This window comes from Sorex fumeus, unplaced genomic scaffold (genome assembly GCF_029834395.1).
Source record: "Sorex fumeus unplaced genomic scaffold, SorFum_2.1 ptg000061l, whole genome shotgun sequence".
Lineage (NCBI taxonomy): Eukaryota > Metazoa > Chordata > Mammalia > Eulipotyphla > Soricidae > Sorex > Sorex fumeus.
The window spans coordinates 52,800,558-52,824,286 of NW_026606118.1; the positions used below are offsets into that span (position 1 = coordinate 52,800,558).

The following is a 23,729-nucleotide window of genomic DNA, read 5'->3' on the forward strand; positions in this document are numbered from 1 at the left end:
AAGTAGCACATGGGCTCGAGAAGCATTCCTTTGTTCAAGGTGGATTTTATAGAACTTCTCTCAAGCTTCCCCACATGAGACATGGGGCTTCTACCTTGGTAAGATTCCTTTGCTAGGGTGGCTGCCAAGGGGGTAGAGTTGAAAGTGGTTGATGATCATCTTTGAAATTCCTTTCCTTGGCCTTTGTTCCTGCTAAGACTTTTTTTTTGGGGGGGGGAGGGGTGGTCAGCCTTTTCTAGGTCTGTTACTTCCAGGTGAAGTCTTTTCAGGCTCCTGAGCTCATAGGCTGATACCCAACTACTCAGTGGTCCAATAACAAAGAAAGCTCATAAATGAACATACCCAACTACTCAGTGGTCCAACAGCAAAGAAGCCTCTTAAATGAACTTACCCATGATCAAGTTGTGAAAAGTAAATTATTTTCATTTTAAAATTAACAGCCAGAAACTTTTGTATAGAATGGTTTACACACAAAGAGTAGTCCCTGTAGAAATACTTCTTTAGTTTCACAAATAAGGAAACTATGGTCCTAGAAGCTACATTATTTCACTCAAGATATAAAATAACTAAAATCATTGATGCATTTTAAAAAAAAACACTCAACTTTATCTGCTTCCTTTAGGAATCTTACCATGACTTAATTGTCTCCAAAATAAATTCAGATTTCTCTTGGATTCCAACCTCCTACTCATTAACTAATCTTATTTACTTATTTACTCAGAAACTGGACCTAACCCCTATTCCCCAAAGTGTCAAACGTCTATACAGAGGAATAGATGTTGGGATCGCTGAGTTCAGAGTCAAAGAGAACAAGTCCCTAGGGTCCCCTTAACCCCATGCTTGTGGCAGTAATGCAGCAGCTTGGAGGGCAAGCCTTTATCTTGCCAAGGTTGTTCAAGAAGCCAGCTCTGGAGGTCATGGGTAAAATATAGTCAATGGATCCACTTCCTTAATGTCAGTTGCCAATTGCTAGCCTCAGTTTTTTTCCTCATAAGCAAACATTTCCACAGTGAGAGATGCTCGGTGTCATTCCTGGTAGGAAGAGAGTTTTCCAAGGCATCGTAACTCTGTCCTCAATCCAGCCTGCTTTCCAGCCTCCATCTTCCACATCGCAAAGCAGAGTCCAGGGTACCAAATATCCATGATACGTGGGGCAGCCTAGGCAGAAAGGAGTTGGCACATACGTCAACAAGTAATAATAATTGCTAGAATTCATTGAGAAGCACTTTTGAATCAAGCACTAGTCTAGAAGTTTTCACTGTGCTAACTCATTGAATCTTGAAACCATCACGGGAAACATATACCCCTTATTGGCACCTTCTGGGGGGATCACACCAGCCATGCTCAGGTATCACCCCTAGTGGACCTGGAGATTGAATAAAGATCAGCAATCTGAAAGACAAGCACCTCAACCCTATATTATCTCTCTGGCCCTATTCTTGGCACCTTTTTCAGAATTGGGAATGAGGCACAGAAGCAATGAGAAATTTCCCCAAGGTCACTTCGACGAAGGTTATTCCCCCAGGTTTATGGCTTTCTGCCCCCATGCTGCCTTTTCTGTGCTGCTCTCTCAGCCCTTAAGGATTCAGTGCTCTCTGTCCCTTCTCCTGTTCTACATGCAGTGCTCTCATTCCCTTTTATTCTGTTCTACATGCTCTTTATCGCTAGCAGAGGCTACAACTTTCCACCAAAAATCATGAATCATGTTCCTTCTCTTGGCATATTGTTCCATCAGTCTCATTTACCACAATGGCATGAAGAATTTCTAAGTGAGTTTCATATATATATATATATATATATATATATATATATATATATAATTTCAGAGGTCCAGAGGAAACTTCCGGGAGACCCTGAAATGGGCAGGAAAGCATTTGGGTTCCTCCCTTCACAGGAGCAGTAGGTGGCGCTGTGCAGCTGTGATCTGACCTGCTCTCTCCTAGGATTGGGGGGGGTCCCATGACTGGAATATATCATTGAAACAAACTTCATGGGTTTCTACAATGGTGCTAACTGCCCCCAGATACAGGGACCTCCTAACACCATGCTCTACCTGCTTCTATGAACCATCACACACACACAGTCTCTAGAAAGTTGGGGGCAGAAGGGAGGGTAAAGTTTCACCCAAGTTTTGAGCCTTTGTTCTTTTTTTTTTAATTGTATCTCTACAAATTACAAAGTTACAAAGATATTCATGAATGAGTTTCAGGTGTATTTTGTTCCAACACCAGTTCCTTCACCAGTGCCTATTACACCACACCAATATCCCATTTCCCTCCCACTACCTAGCCTGCCTCCTTGGCTGGCAATTTCTCCCTCCTTCATTGTCCTAGTACACCCTTCCCTAACTTATTTCCTTAAATCTAATTCTGATCTCCCTGTGTGCTGAAAGTAGATAAAGGAGCAAACGTGATAACCTCTCAGTATCTGTATTGCAAACCATACTGCCCAAAAGTAGAGAGAGAGAGAGAATATGGGGAAGATTGTCTGCCATGGAGGCAGGGGAGGGTGGGAAAGGTGGGGGTATATTGGGGAGATTGGTGGTGGGGAATGTGCACTGGTGGAGAGATGGGTGTTTGATCATTGTGTGATTGTAACTCAGACATGAAAGCTTGTAACTGTATCTCATGGTGAATCAATAAAATTTAAAAATAATAATTCTGATCACTTCTTTGCCCCTGGAAGCATCCACCCTACCACCTTGAGACCTCTACCAGTCATCAATATTCTCTTGTGGTTTAAGGTTTCTGCTCTCTGATGAAAACCCTCCTGGGGAGCCCTGACTCCCAATTTTGGATTTTGGAGAACTACCTATCGTGATTTCCCTTTCTCTGTCCTCTAAGGCTTGTTGGCTTCTTGGGGTGGTTGGTCAAGGTGCTACCGGTCTTCTGACCCTGTAGATACCAGCTAGGAAAAGCAAGGAGTCCTATAACAGAACATTGAATCCAGGCACGATACATGTGAGGAACTGATGAAGTCATTCAATCCTCTGTTCATTGCTTACCTCAAAAGTTCAGAAAATAGAAGTGGAAAGTGGAAGGAATTTGAGTTTAGGTTTTCTTTATGGGTACTTGTTAGTATATCTCCAACTCTATCCATAGCTATGACACTTGCAATTCTAGTCAGTGACATCATCCCTAATCTTGGCTTCTGCTCAATTTCTCTAACTTGAACCAAAACCAAATGAACACCTTAGTGGAAAGGTGAGCTTTAAGAGAAAATCAATACTATATTCAGATTAATAACTAATCAAGAAACATTACACTGATGTTACCCCATGAATAAATCCTATGGACTAGAAAATGGGCAGAAATGAAATGATATACCTTCTAAAATTCAAATATACTCCCCCCTTTTAAAATTGTGATACAAAAATATAAATGCGAGTCATTGGCTATTAATAAAAATCAATGCACATGGCAGATCCCTCTCTCTGCTTGCTCTCTGCCCCAGAACCAAGTACAAAGGTGCCATGTCAACACAATCTCAGGTTTGTGGGATCAAAAACAGGGGTCCCTCCCTCCTTCACTGCTGGTGGGAATGCCGACTGGTTCAGCCCTTTTGGAAAACAGTATGGACGATTCTCAAAAAATTAGAAATTGAGCTTCCATTTGACCCAGCAATACCACTCCTGGGAATACATCCCAGAGAGGCAAAAAAGTATAGTCGAAGTGACATCTGCACTTGTTTGTTCATTGCAGCACTGTTTACATAGCTATAATCTGGAAAAAACCTGAGTGCCCAAGAACAGATTAAAGAAACTTTGGTATATCTACACAATGGAGTACTATGTAGCTGTTAGAAAAGATGAAGTCATGAAATTTACATACAAGTGGCACTACATGGAAAGTATCATGCTAAGCGAAATGAGTCAGAAAGAGAGGGACAGACATAGAAAGGTTGCATTCATCTGGGGAACATGAAGTAACAAAATAGAATAGGAGACTAACACCCAAGAATAGCTGAGATAAGTACCAGGAGGTTCCCTGTGCGGCTTGGAGGCCAGCCGCACATTCTTGGGGGGAAAGGCAGCTCAGATAGAGAAGGGAACATCAAATAAAGGCTGTTGGGAGGAACCTCCCAGGATGGGAGATGCATGCTGAAAGTAGACTATACACCAAACATAATTGCCACTCAATGCCTCTTTTGCAAACCACAGCATCCAAAAGGAGAGAGAACAAAAGGGAATGCCCTGCCACAGAGGCAGGGTGGGATGAGAGGGATAGGGGTGGGAGGGATACTGGGATCAGTGGAGGGATACTGGTAGAGGGATGGGTACTCAATCATTGTATAACTGAAACCCAAGCACAAACATTTGTAAGTCTATAACTGTACCTCATGGTGTTTCTCTAATAAAAATTAAATAAATAAATAAATTTTAAAAAGCTATGATTCTAATTCACAGTCACGGTTCTCCTGTTATTCATCGATTTGCTCGAATGGGCCCAGTAATGTCTCTCTAGTGAGACTTGTTGTTACTGTGTTTTGGCATATTGAATATGTCACGGGCAACTTGCCAGGCCTTGCCGTGCAGGTGAGATACTCTCAGTAGCTTACCGGGCTCTCTGAGAGGGGCGGAGGAATCGAACCCGGCTCTGCCGGCCGGCTGCACACAAGGCAAATGCCCTACCACTGTGCTATCGCTCCAGCCCATGATTCTAATTAAACGTCCCTTAAGACTTCTAATTAAGCATATCTTTGTCTCTATGAAACTGTTTCAATTGTTTGTATTACCTCAACATAAACTGTTCAACACATATGAACCATAATTTAGAAAAGGAAAAAAGTGATAGAGGATATGGTTGCTTTTAGGTGGTGTTGAAAAAAATCTCAATCATAACTGTGTCCATGCAGAATGGTTATAAAACTTCCTCAAACCATGCCATGCCCTGATTATCTTTCCTGTCTACATACCCATTTTACCGCTCAGGATTTGGCTGCCATTTTAACACTGATTTTCCCGTTGATGGCTGCCTAATACTTGTTTTCCCTTGATTTTACTTGTGTAGAAATAGATCTTAGACATATTCTTTGAGTAGGTAACTGATTGCCACAATCTCAGTCACACTCTCTTAGTAATGGTTCTGGAGGTAAGCTTCATTAGGAAAAGACAGACTTATAGCTTTGTAATTTTAATCAATTGTCTTCCTTCTAAACAATAGTGCTAGTACAAATGTTACCTCTTACTGGAAAAACAGAATTTAGATGTGTGCACCCTGAGGATGGCATAGTGTCTCCTGCATTACTAGCCTCCTCTCACAAGGGTAAGAATGCTTATGCTGAAGGTTAGCACTGTAGTACTGTCCTCCCATTGTTCATGGATTTGTTTGAGTGGGCAGCAGTAACGTCTGTCATTGTGAGACTTGTTACTGTTTTTGGCATATCGAATGCGCCACGGAGAGCTTGCCAGGCTCTGCCGTGTGGGTGGAATACTCTGGGTAGCTTGCTGGGCTATCCAACAGGGATGGAGGGATTGAACCTGGGTTGGCCGCATGCAAGGCAAACGCCCTACCCGCTGTGCTATTGCTGCAGGTTAGGTCAGATAAACCGAGATGACATCGGTTTTGAAGATGATGAGTATATTTTTCATTCATGTCACAGTCACGGTCACGGTCACGGTCACGGTCCTCCCGTTGTTCATCAATTTGCTCAAGCGGGCCCAGGAACATCTCCATTGTGAGACTTGTTGTTACTGTGTTTGGCATATTGAACACGCCACGGGTAGCTTGCCAGGCTTTGCCGTGCGGGCGAGATACTCTCGATAGCTTGCCGGGCTCTGTACCAACTCCTGGCGGTGTTCAAGGGGACCATATAGAATGCCAAGAATAGAATTACCTTGCAGGCTGTACACTACTGCTACCTACTGGATTACTATCCACCTTACTACTGCTGCGGCCCCATCAAAAGATTTACTGGCCTCAAAATGCTCCAATATACAAAAATTGTGTTCAGGAACTTGATTAAAAAAAAGCGGGGCTGGAGCAATAGCACAGCAGGTAGGGCATTTGCCTTGCATGCAGCGGACCCAGGTTCAATTCCCAGCATCCCAAATGGTCCCCCGAGCACTGCCAGAAGTTAATTCATGTACTAGGCAATAAATTTTCCATTCTCTGAAAGATAATTATGCCTGTTGTTTCCCACACCTTTCTGACATCACACAGCAAGCAACAGTATGCTCACAAGGGGCATTGAGTGGTTTGTACATCATGCAAGTAAAACTTCTCCTTGAGTTTTTGATACTCACATCTCATTCTCAGCGATTCATTAATTTAGAGGCATTTGTCGGGCTTAATGATGCATTCTAAAATGGAGAAAAATAACAGGACATCAATGAGTACTGTTATCGACAAAAATCCATGTGTATATATGTTCATACACATAGAGAGAGAAGGAGATAATTTTTACTCGTAAAAATTAAGACATCAAGACTTACAGCTTTGTAATTTTTGGTAAAGGTAAAGGTAAAGGCCCTCCCGTTGATCATCGATTTGCTCGAGCGGGCCCAGTAACGTCTCCATTGGAGACTTTGTTGTTACTGTGTCTGGCATATCCAATACTCTCGGTAGCTTGCCGGGCTCTCCGAGAGGGGCAGAGGAATCGAACTCGGGTCGGCCATGTTGGCCGCGTGTAAGGCGAACGCCCTACCCGCTGTGCTATCGCTCCAGCCCTATAGTAAAAATTAACTAAAAATTAAGACATCAAGAGATACCAACCAAACTGGCAGTGCTACACAGAATTAAATTACTATGCTTCACTTAGTTTAAGCAACATCACTACTTTTATGTTTCACAAACACAAAGATAAGAACACTTGTCAATTAAGCTATGGCACTTTTCTGATTGTACAATACAGTTTTAATTTTAGAAACTTTAAAAAGTAAAGAAAATGCATCTCTTGAATTGATTAGCTATGATACTAGTAGTTATACTTATTACTAGCTAACCATAAATGCTGGGTGTCAATGCAGTCAGAATTTTTTGTCTGTTTTCAAGGAAATAGCTCTTTTTTTGAGAGACAGGTGGAAAATGAATGTCTTTTTTGTAATGCATAGAGCAAAGATGGCAGTTTCAATTGTGACCCTAGAAGATAGCTTGGGCAAAAAAGTTATCTTCCAGAGTATACATGCAAAGATACTTTAGTCAATCAAACTGTTATTTGCTAAAAGGAGTCCTTCAAAGATTTCAAGGACAATGATAATTGACATGATTAGCTGGCTGACTTTGAGCAAACCTCCTAAGTATTCTGGGCCTTAGTGTCTTTACCTGTGCAATGAGTACTCTGAATTAAAATTTAATTCCTATATATCTCATTTCCAAACTTTAGCATTTTATTTTGTTTTTTATAGATTTTATTTTCTTATTTTCTTAGTTTATTTCTTTGCTCTTTGGGTCACAACTGGCAATACTCAGAGGTTATGCCTGGCTCTGCACTCAGAAATCATTCCTGGCAGTGCTCAGGGGATCTTATGGGGATGCCGGGAATTGAACCTGGGTTTATTGCAAACAAGGCAAATGCCCTAGCCTCTGAACTATCACTCAGACCCACATTTTAGCATTAATCTACCATTATGGACTAGAGTAATGCTAATCAAGTTGCTCGATCCCAATGATCTAAATGCCAACTTTAAACAATACAACATGAAAATTTTTCTAGAAATGTCATATTTTGCTGCGCTTTTAAGCTCTAACGTGGTCCTCCAAATTTGTTGAATAAAGAAATAAATGCATGAAATATTTCCTATTCTCTTTGCTAGCAAATCCTGAAGACTGTTTTCCACTTTCTCTGTGCAATATCCTCCAGTATTAAGAAGAAAAGGAGCAGCTCACCTCTGCGATCCTTGACTTCCCCTTCAGTGAAGACATTCTCATTTTCAAAGCATCTCTTATCTAAAGAAGCAATGACATCGGAAAAAAAATAGTACACCTCAAACCCAGACCAAAGTTCTAAAATTATGAGATCAGTAATCCAGGTAGAAGCAGCCTCAGAGTGTTCAGCACAGTTTTCTATAAGGAGACTGGAGAAATAATACAACAGATAAGGCACTTTCATTGCATGCAGGTAGGTGTCCAGGGTTCAAGCTCTGACACCCCTTATGGTCTTCCATATGGACTCACCCTCCAGGAATAATCCTGAGCACTGCTGGGTGTACCCCCAAGATTCCTTCCAAAAAAATTATTTTTGGATGAAAGAGGTAAAACTATGGATAGATATAGGTTTAAGATTAAACAACTGTGCTAAATATTTTTATTCTTTCCCCAGCTATACTCACATGCATGCAGACTTTATAAAGTCCAGAAATGAAAGAGAATAGCTCTCTCCTTTCCTGATCACAGACAGTGGCCTGCCCATCCTCATGTCTCTACTCTTCTTAAGCAAGTTCTCTAATCTAAGCTTCATCATCCTCATCCTTCACCCGTTGGTCATGGGAAGATCATTTAAGGTAATGATACAAATTCAAATTACCTTGTGGTCCATAATCGTTCCAAACAGCAGAATGAAGAACCCCTGCAACAAAATTCAACAGAAGCATGAGGGACATTTTTTGCAGACAATACGCCAACTGTAACCTTCATACAACTCTTCTAGGTATTTTCTAAGACAAGTTTTCAGACATTAGAAACTTCACTTTCTATAGATTCAGATAAAAATGGACTGACAACTTTTTCTTTTTAGTGTATCACCTTCATGAGAATGTCCATTTTTATTCATGATAGTAGAACATGTGACTTGAAATCATGTCAATCAAAGTCACAATCATGCATAGTGTCTTGAAAAAATGAGATGTAGTAGTCAATTTTTGGTTGGTATAAAAAAGACAAGAAAAGGCAACTTGGCCCTCTGAACTCTTGAAAGAACATTAGAGAGGACATACAGAATGGTAGTATCAGAATCATTGCAAGCTTAAATTATTTGGTCACCTAAGAAGTCACAATAATTGATAGTCAATTTTAATGTGGAGGGGTTGGATTTTTAAGAGTAGTTTTATGGTGAAGTAGTCTGATCAGACAAAGTATGTAATTTTAAAATGCAAGCCACATTGAAAGCATGCTAAGGAAATTGGAGTGTATGTAGCAAAATGTGTTTTAACATCACAGAAACTAAAAAAAAATTAGAATATAATTTTCTAGAAGTTAATTGAGTTGAAAAGTAAAAATAGGATGAGATCGTTCATCATCACCAGATTCACAATGAGAGTTGTGGAGATTTATGTGAGTCTAAGAGATTTTGATTTCTAAAGAAAACCTTAAGTTAAGGGTTTATCTTTAAAGCAATACAAGGGAAAAACCAAAATAAAATGCTTTCCAGAATTATTAAAGCATTATAAGAACTTTTATCTGAGTTGGCATCTCTTTAAAGTCTACTTCATATAGCATTTAAAATAGGAGAATTGTGACAAGATGCTGATTTTCTGACTTTTTCAGAAAAATTTTTGTGTGGATAGACTATACTTTAAGTTTAGTTTGTTAAGTATAAGTTTCGTTTGTTAAGACTTCAGCTTGTTACTATGGCCTCAACTTTGCCATCATAGTTCAGAAGCAGCCATGGGGCAAAATATAAAAGAATTAGTGTGGCTATGTTTCAATCAGACTATTTTCAAATCAGGCACTAGGTCATGGGTTTCCAAGCCCTGATTAAAAACATGATGAAGATGAAGTTCATGCCAAACTTTCAATTTCTTAAGTGTATGGAGACAGTCTGGTTGGTGACAGTCTCCCAGAAATACCTCCTTAGTCCCCAGGATCGAGTAAAACAACTGCTAGAGGGATCGTCTTGCCAAATGGGATATATCAGTACAGAAAATACAACGAGAGACTACTTGAATTAACATTGGCCAAAGAAGAGTGATGTTCTCAAGATCAGCAAATATCTAGCAAGATCTGTTTCTACAAATAACAACTCTATTTTTTTCTTTTTGCTTTTTGGATCACACCCAGTGATGCTCAGGTATTACTCCTGTCTCTGCACTCAGGAATTACTCCTGAAGGTCCTTGGGAGATCATATGGGATTCCAAGGATTGAACCCGGGTCAGCTGTGTGTAAAGCAAACATCCTACCCACTGTACTATCTCTCCATTTGTTTCACAGGAACTAACAACCATGAGAACTCCCGATGGGTTAGCATCTGCAGTAAAGGAAAGGAGCTAGCTCTTCTCATGATAAAAAATGACAATTATTTCACCAAATTTCCAAATTCCTTGAAAGAAGATTAGAAGTGTGCTTTCTTTGAAGCATAACTTTAGTGGAGTTGTGAGTTTCCTAACTAAAGATGATCCTCTAGTCCTCTCTTTAGCAAAAGTCCATTCTGTGACATTAGATACATTAATAGGACTGTGAAGAGGAAAGATATTCCTACTCAAACAGTCTGGCCAGCTAAATCTAACTTTATACATAGAAGGTGAGAAAAGTCACAGCTAAAGAGTTCTAAACTATGGAATAAAATGGGAGGACCATTTTACATTCTTTATTTTAAAATCACAGACTTTTTTTGTATAGCACAGCCAGAATTTTAAAAATATTTACTTTATACATTATTATATTTCATAGTATTTATAAAATATTCATAAGTTATTTTATTTCATACTATTTATAAAATATTTTATAAGTAAAAATTTTAAAATATTCATTCATTGATACATTATCTCTTGGAACTTACCTGAAAGGCGTTGAGCACAGAAAAGATTATATGGAAGATCAAGGGCGTGCCTTCCATGAGAGTGGCTATTCCAAAACCCCATGTCAGTCCCAGTAATGGGGTGAGGATGACAACGTTTTTGCTGATCCTCATAATTATGGTCATGTCCTGAGACTTGGAACTACCAATTGAGGGCCTCTGAGTGTTGAGAGCAACAACCAAAACCACAACAAGATTCACAGCCACAATGACCAAGGCTGGAACAGCAAATGCTAAAAGGGCTTTGGTGTTATCCCAGTTAAGCCAACAAACATCAGGTCTCATGTAGCCTTTCCCAGGCACTGTGACAGCAACTGTGGTGACCGCAATGACCAGAGGGCACCCATACCCAATGGTGAAGCCAATGGTTATCATGCGGGATTTCATCATCCTACGGAAAACAACCAATATTCCATAAATAATGAGCAGGGCTTTGAAGAGCATCCAGAAAAACAGAGAGAGGTAGAAAAAGTGGCTGAAAAATGTCATCGCCACACACCAGTTGGAGTCCCGGGCCTCTTTATTAAAATTAGAGGCGACAATGAAGCACACATTGGCCGTCAGGAGAGACACAGCTATGTTCACGATGCACACATGACGCATGTATGATATCTCTGTCACCACCACCCGGGACCACACCACCGCTTCGATGATGAGGCACAGCATTAAGCTAAGGATGGAGATGCCAAGCCCGATGCAGGTAATGTAGTCCAGGACTTTGTCTTCTATAAGTGTAGGGGACATGAGGATAGAAAATGACATCAGTGTATAGGTGTGGTTACACCGGCATTTCACTTGGTTCTTCAGATCCAACATTGTCTCACATGCTTTCTCCTCCCACCTCCTTTTACTAGAGTGCCAGCCCACACACTGGGCCCTTGCATTCCTGGATTTGTTCATCTTCTCAAAGGTGAGTAAGAGTTGATTCAATCCTTGCGGCACAATCACTGAAAGGACCAGGCCATTCACGGCCTTGGGAGGAGTCTCATTTTGCACGGGAGCTTCTGTCAGAATAGCCCCCAGGGTGGGAAACGCTATGGTGATGACTTGCGATGCGTTCAACGGCAGCTTCCGCAGCTCTTGCCTGGGAATTTCTATCATTCCTGAGATGGTCCTTGTGGTATTGTTTACATTCATGGAGAAATTGAATCGTTTCTCTGAGGTATTAGGGTGGATACGAAACCCTTTGGTCTGAATGAAAAGCTCATCCACGATATTCTCAGATTCGTTATGGATGTCGAGATGCTTTGCAAAATAATTCACTGACTTCAATAGATCTGAGCTGGCCTTTTCGTCAGGAACGAAAGCCCAATTTGAAATAGCCTCTGGGTTGAGGATGTGGTTGGCAATTTTGCTATAGCCCTATTATAAAAAAAATTATAAAAAATAGTGGATATTATGCAAAAGATTTGCACTAAGTCATTTTTGTACAAAGTTTATTTCTAAAATATGAATTTCCTAAATATCCAATGATCTCATATCACAAATCTCTGAAAACTCATTTTTTCATTAGTCTTACACTAATAAGCCTTCAGAGATTGGAGAAGAGTAAAAGGATGATAAAACTAATAAATGAAGTAAAATGAAAAGTATCAGAAGAAAGCTAATCTATGCTTTTTCATGTGTTTGGGAAGCATTTCCAAACTGTAACTCCTAGACCCTAAGTTGCCCATGAGCTTTCAGTGATTATATAATGGAGAGGGTTAGGGGTAAATTCAATGCTATCCTAAATTTTAAAAATACTGCATACCTATCTCATGCCTCCTTCTCATATGAGTGTGTTAACATACTAAAAGTTCTGAGCTGTCCTGCCAGTAGGAAAGAAGATTAACTTTATCTAATGCATAAATTCTCTATTTGTTCTCCTTCTGAGTTCCCTTTTAAAGAACTTTCCTCTGTTAGATGCCTCAGAATTATGTTCTACAGAATGAAATTTTAGAAACCCTAGTATAGCACACTTTTTCTGACAGCGGTTTGTGGGATGTGTTCTTGAAAATATAAAAATACGTATAAAAGTTGTCGTAACTTCTCAAAACTTCCATAAATTAGAATGAATCATTATGCCAGATTGAAATGAAATTCTGGCTGTATTCTGTTGTTGTTTTGATACCATAGTTTAGTCTAAAAAGTACATTTGAGGGGCCAGAGCAATAGTACAGTAGGTAGGGTGTTTTCCCTGCACATGGCCAACCTGGGTTCATTCACCAACATCTCATATGGTCGGTTCTCTGAGCACCACCAGGAGTAATTCCTGAGTACAGAGCCAGGAGTAATCCCTGAGCTTCACTGGATATGACCCCAAAAACAATCAAATAGAAAAGTACATTTGAAGCTGTACTACAAGATTTGAGGATAAAAGAATCCCCAGTTTTTAAATGAAATTAAAAAAAGTACCTTCATTTTTTCTCTGGTAACACTATCAGATAAACTTGTAGAAATATTTTTTAATAGCTCCACTATAAATGCAATATTTCCAGATGTAGCTTCTGATGATTTCACAGCATTAATTATACAAGAATAATCAAGTGGGCAGTACTTGCGGAGTCCTTGCACTGCATCTAGGACAGATTCTGGAGCTCGGAAGTCAAGAACATGCAGAGGTATTGATGATGAAGCTGCTACAGAAAGGCGTGATGCAATATTTGTGTCCTGTTTTTAAAAAGATGTTTTAAAGATGGTTAAGCACCTAGTGGGTCAAATGGAGGGAATTAAAGGCACTAATACTTCACGTGGTGTTAACAGAATCACGAATCACGACCATCCTGTTATTCGTCGATTGCCTCGAGCAGGCCCCAGTAACGTCTCCTTCATCCTAGTCCTGAGATTTTTATGAAAGTGCTATATTCAAGGCTCTTTAGGAGAATGAGACCCATCATTGTTACTGGTATTTGATATATTGGGTACGCCACGGGGAATTTACCAGACTCTGCCGTGTGGGCAGGTTACATTCGGTAGCCTGCCAGTTTGTCCAAAGTAGGAATGAGACATAATAAGATGTCGCACGGCTGCGAATGCGGCCGCACGGTTTTTATAGTCTCTGAGTCTTGGCCGTTGATGGGATTACATGGCGCCAGGGGGCCAGTTGGTGGGTGTGACCCCCCGCCTACTGGAATTCAGAGGATCTGGGTGGAGGATGCTCAGCCCCGATCCAAGTAGGCTTTGAGATCTCAGATCTCAGATGCACAGGGGTTACTCCTGGCTCTGCACTCAGGAGTTACTCCTGGCGGTGCTCAGGGGACCCTATGGGATGCTGGGACTCGAACCCGGGTCAGCCGCGTGCAAGGCAAATGCCCAGATCTCAGATCCCGGTGTTAACAGGCAGAATGGAAAGTGGCCTTCAGAGAGGGATTTGGATGCTAAGACATATAGAAAGGGTAAAGTCTGGCGCTCTTTTGATGTCAGAAGATTCCACCAAAATTCTCACAGAAATCAAAGTACACGTTCTGTTGGAATTTGCTTTCAGAATGGCAATTATCACTTAAATACACCCACAAGAGTTCTTTTTCCAGAGTTGTGGAGAAATTCTAGATACAAAAACGTGTCTGATTATATCAAGTGAGTTTTGTTCATTTGTTTTGTTGATGGCACTACTTTTTTGTTTGCAGCCCACGCCCAGTGGTAATTGGGAGCTATTCTTGACTTACTATTGAGCATGGGAGGAAGGCCCTGGTAGTATCCTGGACCATGTGGTGCTGGGAATTCAACCAGGACTCCTGCATGCAAAGCACCTGCTCCAGCCCTTTGAGTACTCTTCCAATTCCTTTCCAAAGTTCTTTTTGTTTGTTTTTCAAACAGAAGCCAAAAAGAACTTCAGAGGTAGTGTTGGCAAGTAGGGCTGGTAAAAGTAGAATGATAAGGAATTGCAATTATAATTGCAATTACAAAGAGTTTAGAACCAAACAGTTAGAAATTATTTGTTTGTGAGCTGGAGAGATAGTGCAGAGTGTTTGCTTTGGACACAGCTGATGTGTTTTTGATCTCCAGCACCCAACTGGGCCTCTGATCCCTGCCAGGATTGATCCCTGAGCACAGAGCCTGGAGTAAGCCCTGAGTACCACCAGGTGTGGCCCCCAAGAAACAAAAGAACAATAATTTATCTCTTTGTGTCCTAATATGTTAACCTAGGATCTCAGAATGACTTAAAACAAGTTGAGACAATCATTACTTTAGTTACAAATCTAGTTTATTCAGTTTATTAGAGGTGCCAGATTATGTTTGCTAATCAGAAATCCCTTTATAAAACCTCTGTAAAAATTTCAAGAAAGCATACATTAAAGTGCTTCTCCACGGGCTGGAGAGATAGCACAGCGGGTAGGGCATTTGCTTTGCACGCGGCCGACCTGGGTTCGAGTCCCAGCATCCCATAGGGTCCCCTGAGCACCGCCAGGAGTAACTCCTGAGTGCAGAGCCAGGAGTAACCCCTGTGCATCTCCAGGTGTAAATCAAAAATAAAAAAAAAAAACAGATGTGAATGGTTGCTAGTCAAAAGAACATACTATAGAATACTTTATCTTAAATGAGATTTGGATTCCTGTTCCTTTCTTTTGGTCACGTGACTGAAGGGTTTAGAAAAAGATGTCAAATGAAAAACATTTAGTTAATCAACTGATTTGTCCAAGAGGCTTCAAATCTATCTTTAAAATTAAAATTTAACCACTAAACATGTTCTGCTTACAAAATAAGTATCAGATTTTTTTTGTGAGCAAGTATTTGAAAGGGATCCATGGCTTGAAAGTAAGAACATACCTGAGCCATTAAGTGAGAAAAAAAGAAGGAGGTGACATCTGGAATCCATTCTGTAGGTTCGCTCAGTCCAGATCTTAAACACTGTCAGACTGAACAAACTGAAAAAAATGCCTCTCCTATCACCTGGGAATTGGCTGCATTAGATCATCAATAATGCAAATACATTACCTTAAAGAGTGTTTCCACAGAGAGGCTTGTACATGTTTCAGTTGATTTTCGCCATTTGTGTTGCTTACATGAAAATTCTATTTTGCCATGAAACCGCTGAGTGCAGGACTCGCTGCAGTTAGAAGAAACAATACAAGGTCCAAGGCATTTCTCTGAAAAGAAGGGAGGGAAGAAAGAGGAAGAGCAGTAATAGCCTAATTAGCATTTCTATTCTCTGACAATAACAGGTCTCATTCCCCTGACCCTGAAAGAGCCTCCAATGAGTTGGGAAGACCTAGAGGAGAGGCTGCTAAAATCTCAGGGCTGTGACGAATGGAGACTGGAGACGTCAATGGAGCCCACTAGATCAAGTCAATGAACAATGGGACGACAGTGCTACAGGACATTCTCTGATATCTAGCTAAGGGCAGTAAACTCATTCTAAGAGTTGGAATGAGTCCTGAGGTTCATAAGGTCAAGTTTTTAGGTCCCAGAGGACATGACCTTGAATGGGGTCCTCAACAAGTAAGACCTACTGGACAGGCAATGTGTTACTGACATCTAGGCAGAGTGACCAGCACAAGGATAGGGGCTATTCAGAAAGGTCTTTGTCTTTAATGTCTTTGAAGAAAGGGTGAAAAAAGATGAGAATGGAAATAAATCTTGGTTGTCATGAATGACCTCAAGTGTTGTGCTAATTAGATATTACCATAAAATATGCTTGGATTTGTTTTTGAAAGATAATTAGTGATAGTATAGAATACAATCTAAATTTACTACAATCAGTAAGCTTTTATGAAGAGAACCAGATTAGTAGAGTTGCAAGATAAAAATAGGAAGTCCAGTTAAATGTTCATTTTACTGTCAAAGTCTATTGTCATTCTACACAGCAATGGTGTTAAAAATCACCACAGATACCATACTAGAAAATACAGTATCATCACTCCTTGGAGAAATATGAAAAGTTACATTCTTGCAAGTTTCTGAAAAGTTCATTTTCACCAAGAGGTCAATATGTCTATTTTATATGTGCTTCTATTTAAAGAGTTCTTAGTCAATACATAGCACTGGTTCATTAACATAAACCCAATGCCAATATACTCAGCAGCACTATAACTCATGACAGATTGTGAGCAAAGCTTTTCTAACACGTGTGCTTCCTGCATAAGGCACATCAGAACCACATAAGGAACACTATCTGCACTTCACCATTACACTGAGAGGTCAGAGGTCATTATAACCAGCATTATAATCAATTTCATTATGCTCAATGAAAAAGAACAATAAAAAATAGAAAAACAAATGATACTACATAGGCCACCAGAAGAATACTTGGTTACATTAGAGTAGGGCTTCTTAAAATTTTACACTGGAAACCCTAATGTCCCCAGGAAATGAAACAGGGAAGAGCTCCCAGTTCACTATGAGGTTGACTTTTAATTAATATCTGGTTGTTGCACATTCAGAAACCTTTTACAGAGTTCCACTTTGTGCAGCATGATCTGAAAACATGCACCTTGATGACTCACTTATCTTGATGTTCTGTGCATTACTATGAATCATGGAGAGAGAAAACACTGTATTGATTTAGGAGAGTACAAACAAATTTCATGAGTATTAGAATTTAAAAGTACAACATTCATAAATAATGAGGATCAACTAAAAAATTTCAAATAAACAACAAATAACTTTTCAATGACCCATTGAAAAAAATTCATGACCCAAAAAAAAGTATTCTTTAACTGAAATTTAATCAGGCATCCTAGATTTTCATTTGCTAACTATGACAGCTCTAGTCAATGAGTAAAATGTTTAAGCTTTGTGCCATACAGCCTTAATTGAAACTGCTTGACTCTGCCTTTATAACTCAAAAGCAGTTAAAGGGAATATGTACATGAACAGAGATAACAGCATGCCAGTAAAACTTTATAGAAGAAGCCTTAATTTGGTCCGTGGGTAGAGTATGTTGACTCCACAAGAGTAAATTTATTAAAATATTCCCTGAAAGAGTTGCCTTGGGATAGTGGAATGGAAAGAAATAGATAATGTAAGTTATTAAGGTGTTGACATCAAGTGACAAGTTGGCTAAAAGTCATGGGATGCACCCCTTTATCTGTATTTCACAGTTCAGTGGAGGGCTCCATTTTGAGAAAGGAAGTAAGTTGGTTTGTATCTTTCTTTGACATTTATCCAAGTGTATCAATTTTGGGCAAGTTATTTAAGCTGAGTGCTTCTCCTCCATATAGCTTTGTTCATCCATGTAGCTTGGCGATGATACCATAATGCTAATACAAATATTAAGAGACAGAATCTTACACAACACTTGGATAAGTGTTACTGAATAGATGTTAATTTTCTTTCTTTCTTTTTACTTTCTCAATTCCACATCTATGGATGTACTTGCCACCAAATATAGATAAATTTAGCTCTGAAACTATACTTGACTATGAATATACAGAATTCAGTGATTCCTACTATTTGGGTGAGAATATCACTATCAGTATCAATATCACTATCTTACCTCCATTACGTATCTCTCCCTGCTGAGAGTGAGCAGTCTTGTCCTCATAATACCTATCTTTCATTTTCAAAGACCTCTTAGCACCAGAGTATTACACTGAAGTACGCTTCCTGAAAATAACTTTGAATTAAGGGAATGAAGAAATGAAGGAATCTTTTCCTCATTCTTCTTTTATCTCTTATTAGCTCATGGAAGCCAAGAGATTTTACACTGGGGTTTTAAAATGAACTCTTGCCTATTCTTCTTGGTCATATGTAAATATTTGCTAACTTACTTCATTGATTATGCCATAGATAACTGCAAGGAAATCTGTCAATACTGTAAACATGAAGACTGTATTAGTAATTGTTGTTTGTCTGAAAGCATATCATCTGAGGATGTACTTGCAAGAGCAGTGACCTCTCTTTTCCCTGCTAAATCTCCAAATGAAAGGTTGTACTGTGGACACATACCTTGATTCCTTTCAGTTTTGTGCTTCCCTCCAGGATGGTAAAGTTTATCTCCATCCTATAAAACATAAATTTTCAGAGTCTCTTTTACTGTGGGATTCTCCTCTCTCATCTCAGCTTAGAGACTCAATGGGAATAGAAAGAGAAACTTGGCTCAGACTAGAAAGAAAGTTGCAGTAGGTCCCTGTGTTGATTCACAGGAACAGGTGGAAAGAACCCTAACTGTGAGCGCAGGCAGAGAGCACACTCTCATCCATGAGTTCTAGAACCTTCACAGTGGTCACTGGACTCTGAAGTTCAGAACAGTGGGTTGTGTTTGGAAGTACTCAGGGAGAACCCCAAATGACTAAGCAATGTTAGAGCACCACTCTATTCTCTGCCTGTCTGAACAGTAACGGGAAAAGAACTACCACTGCCAACTGGATAGTACCCATCCTCAGAGAGGAAGTACCTAGCAGATACTAGGAATAATCACTGAAAACCAGTAATAGAATAGTTAACTCATTTGTAGTCATGAGATAAGGTAAAGATGATTTAAAAGAAAAGCCACTGGAACTGGAAAATAGTATAAGAGGTAGGGTGTTTGCCCTGCACACAGCCCTGAGCAACGCCAGGAATGATTCCTGAGTGCAGAGTCGGGAGTAACCCCTGAGCATCACCAGGTCTGGCCCAAAAACAAAAACAAGCACTGCACTGCACTGTCCTCCTGTTGTTCATTGATGTTGCTCCAGCGGGCACCAGTAGCATCTCCATTTTGAGACTTGTTGTTACTGTTTTTGGCATATCGAATACGCCACGAGGAGCTTGCCAGGCTCTGCTGTGAGACTGGAATACTCTCGGTAACTTGTCAGGCTCTCCTAGAGAGATGGAGGAATCAAACCCGGGTCGACCGAGTGCAAGGCAAACACCCTACCTGTTGTGCTATCACTCCAGCTTAAACAAACAAATATATATATATATATTAAATTTGTTGTTACTGTGTCTGGCATATCGAATATATCACGGGGAGCTTGCCAGGCTCTGCCATGCGGGTGAGATACTCTCGGTAGCTTGCCGGGCTCTCCGAGAGGGGAGGAGGAATCGAACTCGGGTCGGCCATGTTGGCTGCGTGCAAGGCAAACGCCCTACCGCTGTGCTTTATTTTATCAGTGACACATAAAAAATTGTGCTACAAATAATTAAGACTCAGAGAAGAAAAGCAATTTGGGTAACTAACAAGAAGTAGAATTAAGGTCACACCCTAAATTATTTGATGCCTAAGCCTGTAGTTGACTCTCTTCTCAAACACTCACCATCCAGGTTCTCACTAGTTTATAGTTATTTTTCTACCATACTACTGTACCCTGTTTCCTCTTGCAATCATGCCACTTAAAGTCCTAGAAGTCTCTCACCTTTGCTTTGTTCTCTTCTTTAGAAAATTGCTCTGTCTCTAAAGGAGTAGTATTGTAATGATTTGGAAATTGATTTTAAGTGACATGAGTTGTTTAGCATTAATCTAGTCATTAAGAGAACTGATGGGGCTTCTCTCATGGATCAAGAGTCAAAATAAATTTGGTCCTAGTAAGAGTCAGACTTACTTGTTTGTGGAACTTAGATCTATAGTGAGAAGACTCTGTGACCAGAAATAATGTTAAACAGCAAACCATGGCTGCCTGACGCTTCATTTTCACACATTAGGATCCTCACCTGAAGAGATAACAAAAGTGAATCCAGCTGAAATAAAGTATACCACACAACTAATGGAATATTTAGTAGACCATTGCCTCGCCGACCCCACAGATATTCAAGTAATCAGATCAAATAGCCTTCCCAAGGGAAGGGCACTAGTACCTACATCCAAGATCAGCTAAAACATGAAAAAGAGAGAAATTTTACTGCAGTTGACCCTTTAAAAAACAGTAGGCAGGAAGGTGGGGAGCACAGGAGAGATGTATATTTACCAAGGCATCATTTCTTATTTAATCCACAAGTTTACTTAATACCAAGTAACACTTATCAAGAAATTCTATTTGCCAAGTGTTAATCTAAGCACTTTTTTGCATTATTTTATCTGATTATTTAATATCTATATTATTATGTGATATAAGGTATCAACTTAGAAACTGAGACACAACATGTGGAGCAAGAGTGAGATGAGATTATTCAAATTTTTTAAAATGCTGGAGCTGGAGTGGAAGATAGACTAGTGGTTAGGGTGCATGCCTAGCATGTGTCCTACCCAGGTTTGATCCATGGAACCACATGGTCTTGCAAGCATCACCACAGAGCATACTGCATCCTTAGACTTCGCCATTGAACAAGTTTTGCCCCTGTCTTCCTGAGAACTGTTTTTCACTCCAAAATTGACACCCAATTTTCAAAAATGGTGAAGGTACCTGGGAGATATTATAGGAGTTATGGTCCTTGTCTTGCATACTTGGTTTTGAACCCCAGCACTACACATCAAAATAAAACAAAGTGGAGTTCAGAATACAACCCAGTTAGAATTGTGAATTGCTCTGGCGGGTTCTTAGCAATGGGACCCTTGAAATTTGGGGTTGCAGAATTCTTTGCTACTTTCATTATTATTTTGGAGGGAGCTATGAATAAATAGTAGGCTACTTAGCTACATCTCTGGCCTATACTCACCCCACCGAGGAACAACCTCTCTTCAGTTGTGCTATCACAAAACATCTTCAGATATTTCTGGTAACCACTGTCCTGAAGTGTGTATACTTTCTGAACATATGGAGTCAAATTACTTAAAATGAAATGATTATTCTCTATTGTTTGCTATTAGAGTAAGCACTCAGACCCCCTCGTAGAAAAAAAATAAACCACCGTGCAGAGAAAACAGAAAACCTGTAGGTCTCTACTCTTTCATCATATTTTTATGTCTTCCCTTTACTTCACAGTTCAACCTTTCAAAGCCAAGTCTCCAAGAAAGGATCCTTATATAAGTTAAGAGTCATCATTAGATGATCATCATTTTCATATTATCATCTAATATTTTTGTTATATACAAAGATAATTCTATGTAAAAATGTTAATTGGTAAAAAAATCCCTTAAAATTATTTTCTGCAAGAAAAAGACAGTAAAATAAAAATATGATAGTTCTAATAACACATGGAATATAAACTACTAAAGGAATTAAACTGGTAGTGAACTGCTAGATTTGGTGAAAACTATAAAGGCTAGCAAAAGGAAAGGGAAGGAGAGAGAAAGAATGGGAAAAGTTTCTGTTTTAGGGTGGGGGACAATGTTGGAACTTGGGTGGCGAGCGTAATTACAAGCATACACATACAGAAGTGTAAAATAATGTTTCCAAACCCCATATTATAAATCAACTATGAGTCAGTGAAAAGATAATTCTTAAAAACCCTTTAAGCTCTGATGGAGATAAAATCTCTCTGATCTATAGAAGCACATGAGGTCCTCTGCCACTCAGAAGACAAACTCAAGATTTAGCATTAAATTCGTCCTTGGAGAACTCCATGTCTGGATAGATTTGCCTGATTCCAGTAAGCCTAGAGCTGGGATGAGAAGTGACAGGCACTAACAGGAAAACTTCTTTAGGGTTTCTGGATTCCTAAAGAATGAACAGGGTGAGGGTGTTTTGACTTATAACATCATCTTGTAGAGCAAGTCTGAGCAAGGAAAAGGGAGCATGGCAAAATTACAGGAAGAGTGTGGTAATGGATTTGCATAGGTATTGGGATACCTATTTGTAATTCATGATCTGATGTGTGGGAGAAAAGAAGTTCTCATGTATAGCATGAATTGGTAGATGGAAATACTAGTAATGGAACACTAGCAATTTGCATTACAAATATTGTTTAGGGCAGATTTTCTAAACTGATCATCACATGAGGATATACCAGAAGAACCAGTATACATATCTATGTGAAGAGAACCAGGGTTGTAACTCTTATTGGCTTTTCATGTGTAAGGCCCTGGGTTCAATCACTAGTTTCTCTCCTCTCTCTCTCTCTCTCTCTCTCTCTCTCTCTCTCTCTCTCTCTCTCTCCCTCTCCCTCTACCTCTCTCTCTTTCTCACACATATACACAAAGTATCTATAACTTTTACATATATACCAGTGGCTTTTGAAAATATTTGACCTTGAATTAATAAGAAATAGATCTTTTATTGTCACTAAACAAGCACATATATGGGTATGAATGTAAGTATTCAGATATAAAGTTGAAAATAAATAATTTTTTCATTTTAAACGTTTTTATATGAAAATACTTATCCACTCCACTTACAAGACACAGTGATATATCCATATTTTTGTCACATAATCTACTCTATCTGACAGCCTTTCAAAAATTGGTTGCCACCCACTAAATTGAATTCACAAAATGAAATTGAATTCACAAGCCTCTAATGGATTGTAAGCTGCAATTTGAAAAACAGAAATCTAGACTATAAAATTTGTTTTCATTATCGAGTTGAAAATTGCTCATTTTCCCCACTGGCCTTGTCACTTCGATCCTTTTTCTTTGCTATTCCTCACAACCGTATTGAACTCTCCTTCCCTGGGTATTTGTATCATGGAGAAAAGATGCCTATATTCAGAATCAAATATTAGGACTGATGCTGAAGTTTAGTGCAAGTCTTCATCAGAAGAAGATGGTTTGATGGAAAAAAGTTTAGCCAAAGAGAAGCATTTATAAATAATGCTAAAGCTTTGGGAAAGAGGCCACTTCCACTGTCTATAATTTTTAGCACTGAAACTTAATTCTTAAAACTGATAGTGCTGGAAGAAGAAAGAAGAAGAAGAAGAAGAAGAAGAAGGAGAAGGAGAAGGAGAAGGAGAAGGAGAAGGAGAAGGAGAAGGAGAAGGAGAAGGAGAAGGAGAAGGAGAAGGAGAAGGAGAAGGAGGAGAAGGAGGAGAAGGAGAAGGAGGAGAAGGAGAGGAAGAAGAAGAGGAGGAGGAGGAGGAGGAGGAGGAAGAAGAAGAAGAAGAAGAAGAAGAAGAAGAAGAAGAAGAAGAAGAAGAAGAAGAAGAAGAAGAAGAAGAAATTATAACTAATGGTTGCTATCTTATAGAATAGAGAAAGTACACATTTTTAGAGTATCCATTGATAAAGACTTAATAATGAAAGTGAATTACAGCATGTGCATAATTCCTAAATTTTCAAATACAAATAAAATGTCTCCCTAATATCTAACACAATAACTACAAAAAGTAGTATTAGAAGAATAAAGAC

The 23,729-nt window shown here is 39.5% G+C and overlaps 1 protein-coding gene across 1 annotated transcript; it reads right to left on the minus strand.

The window, feature by feature from the left end:
- Positions 1 to 6,253: 6,253 nt before the first annotated feature.
- Positions 6,254 to 20,199, minus strand: ADGRF4 (adhesion G protein-coupled receptor F4). Its single transcript, XM_056126428.1, has 8 exons — positions 20,113 to 20,199; positions 18,539 to 18,593; positions 15,587 to 15,738; positions 13,067 to 13,321; positions 10,655 to 12,034; positions 8,464 to 8,505; positions 7,827 to 7,886; positions 6,254 to 6,301 (listed from the first exon to the last, which is right to left on the minus strand). The coding sequence occupies exons 1-8, from the start codon at positions 20,197 to 20,199 to the stop codon at positions 6,254 to 6,256; spliced, it is 2,079 nt and encodes a 692-aa protein (XP_055982403.1).
- Between the last annotated feature and the right edge of the window lie 3,530 nt (positions 20,200 to 23,729).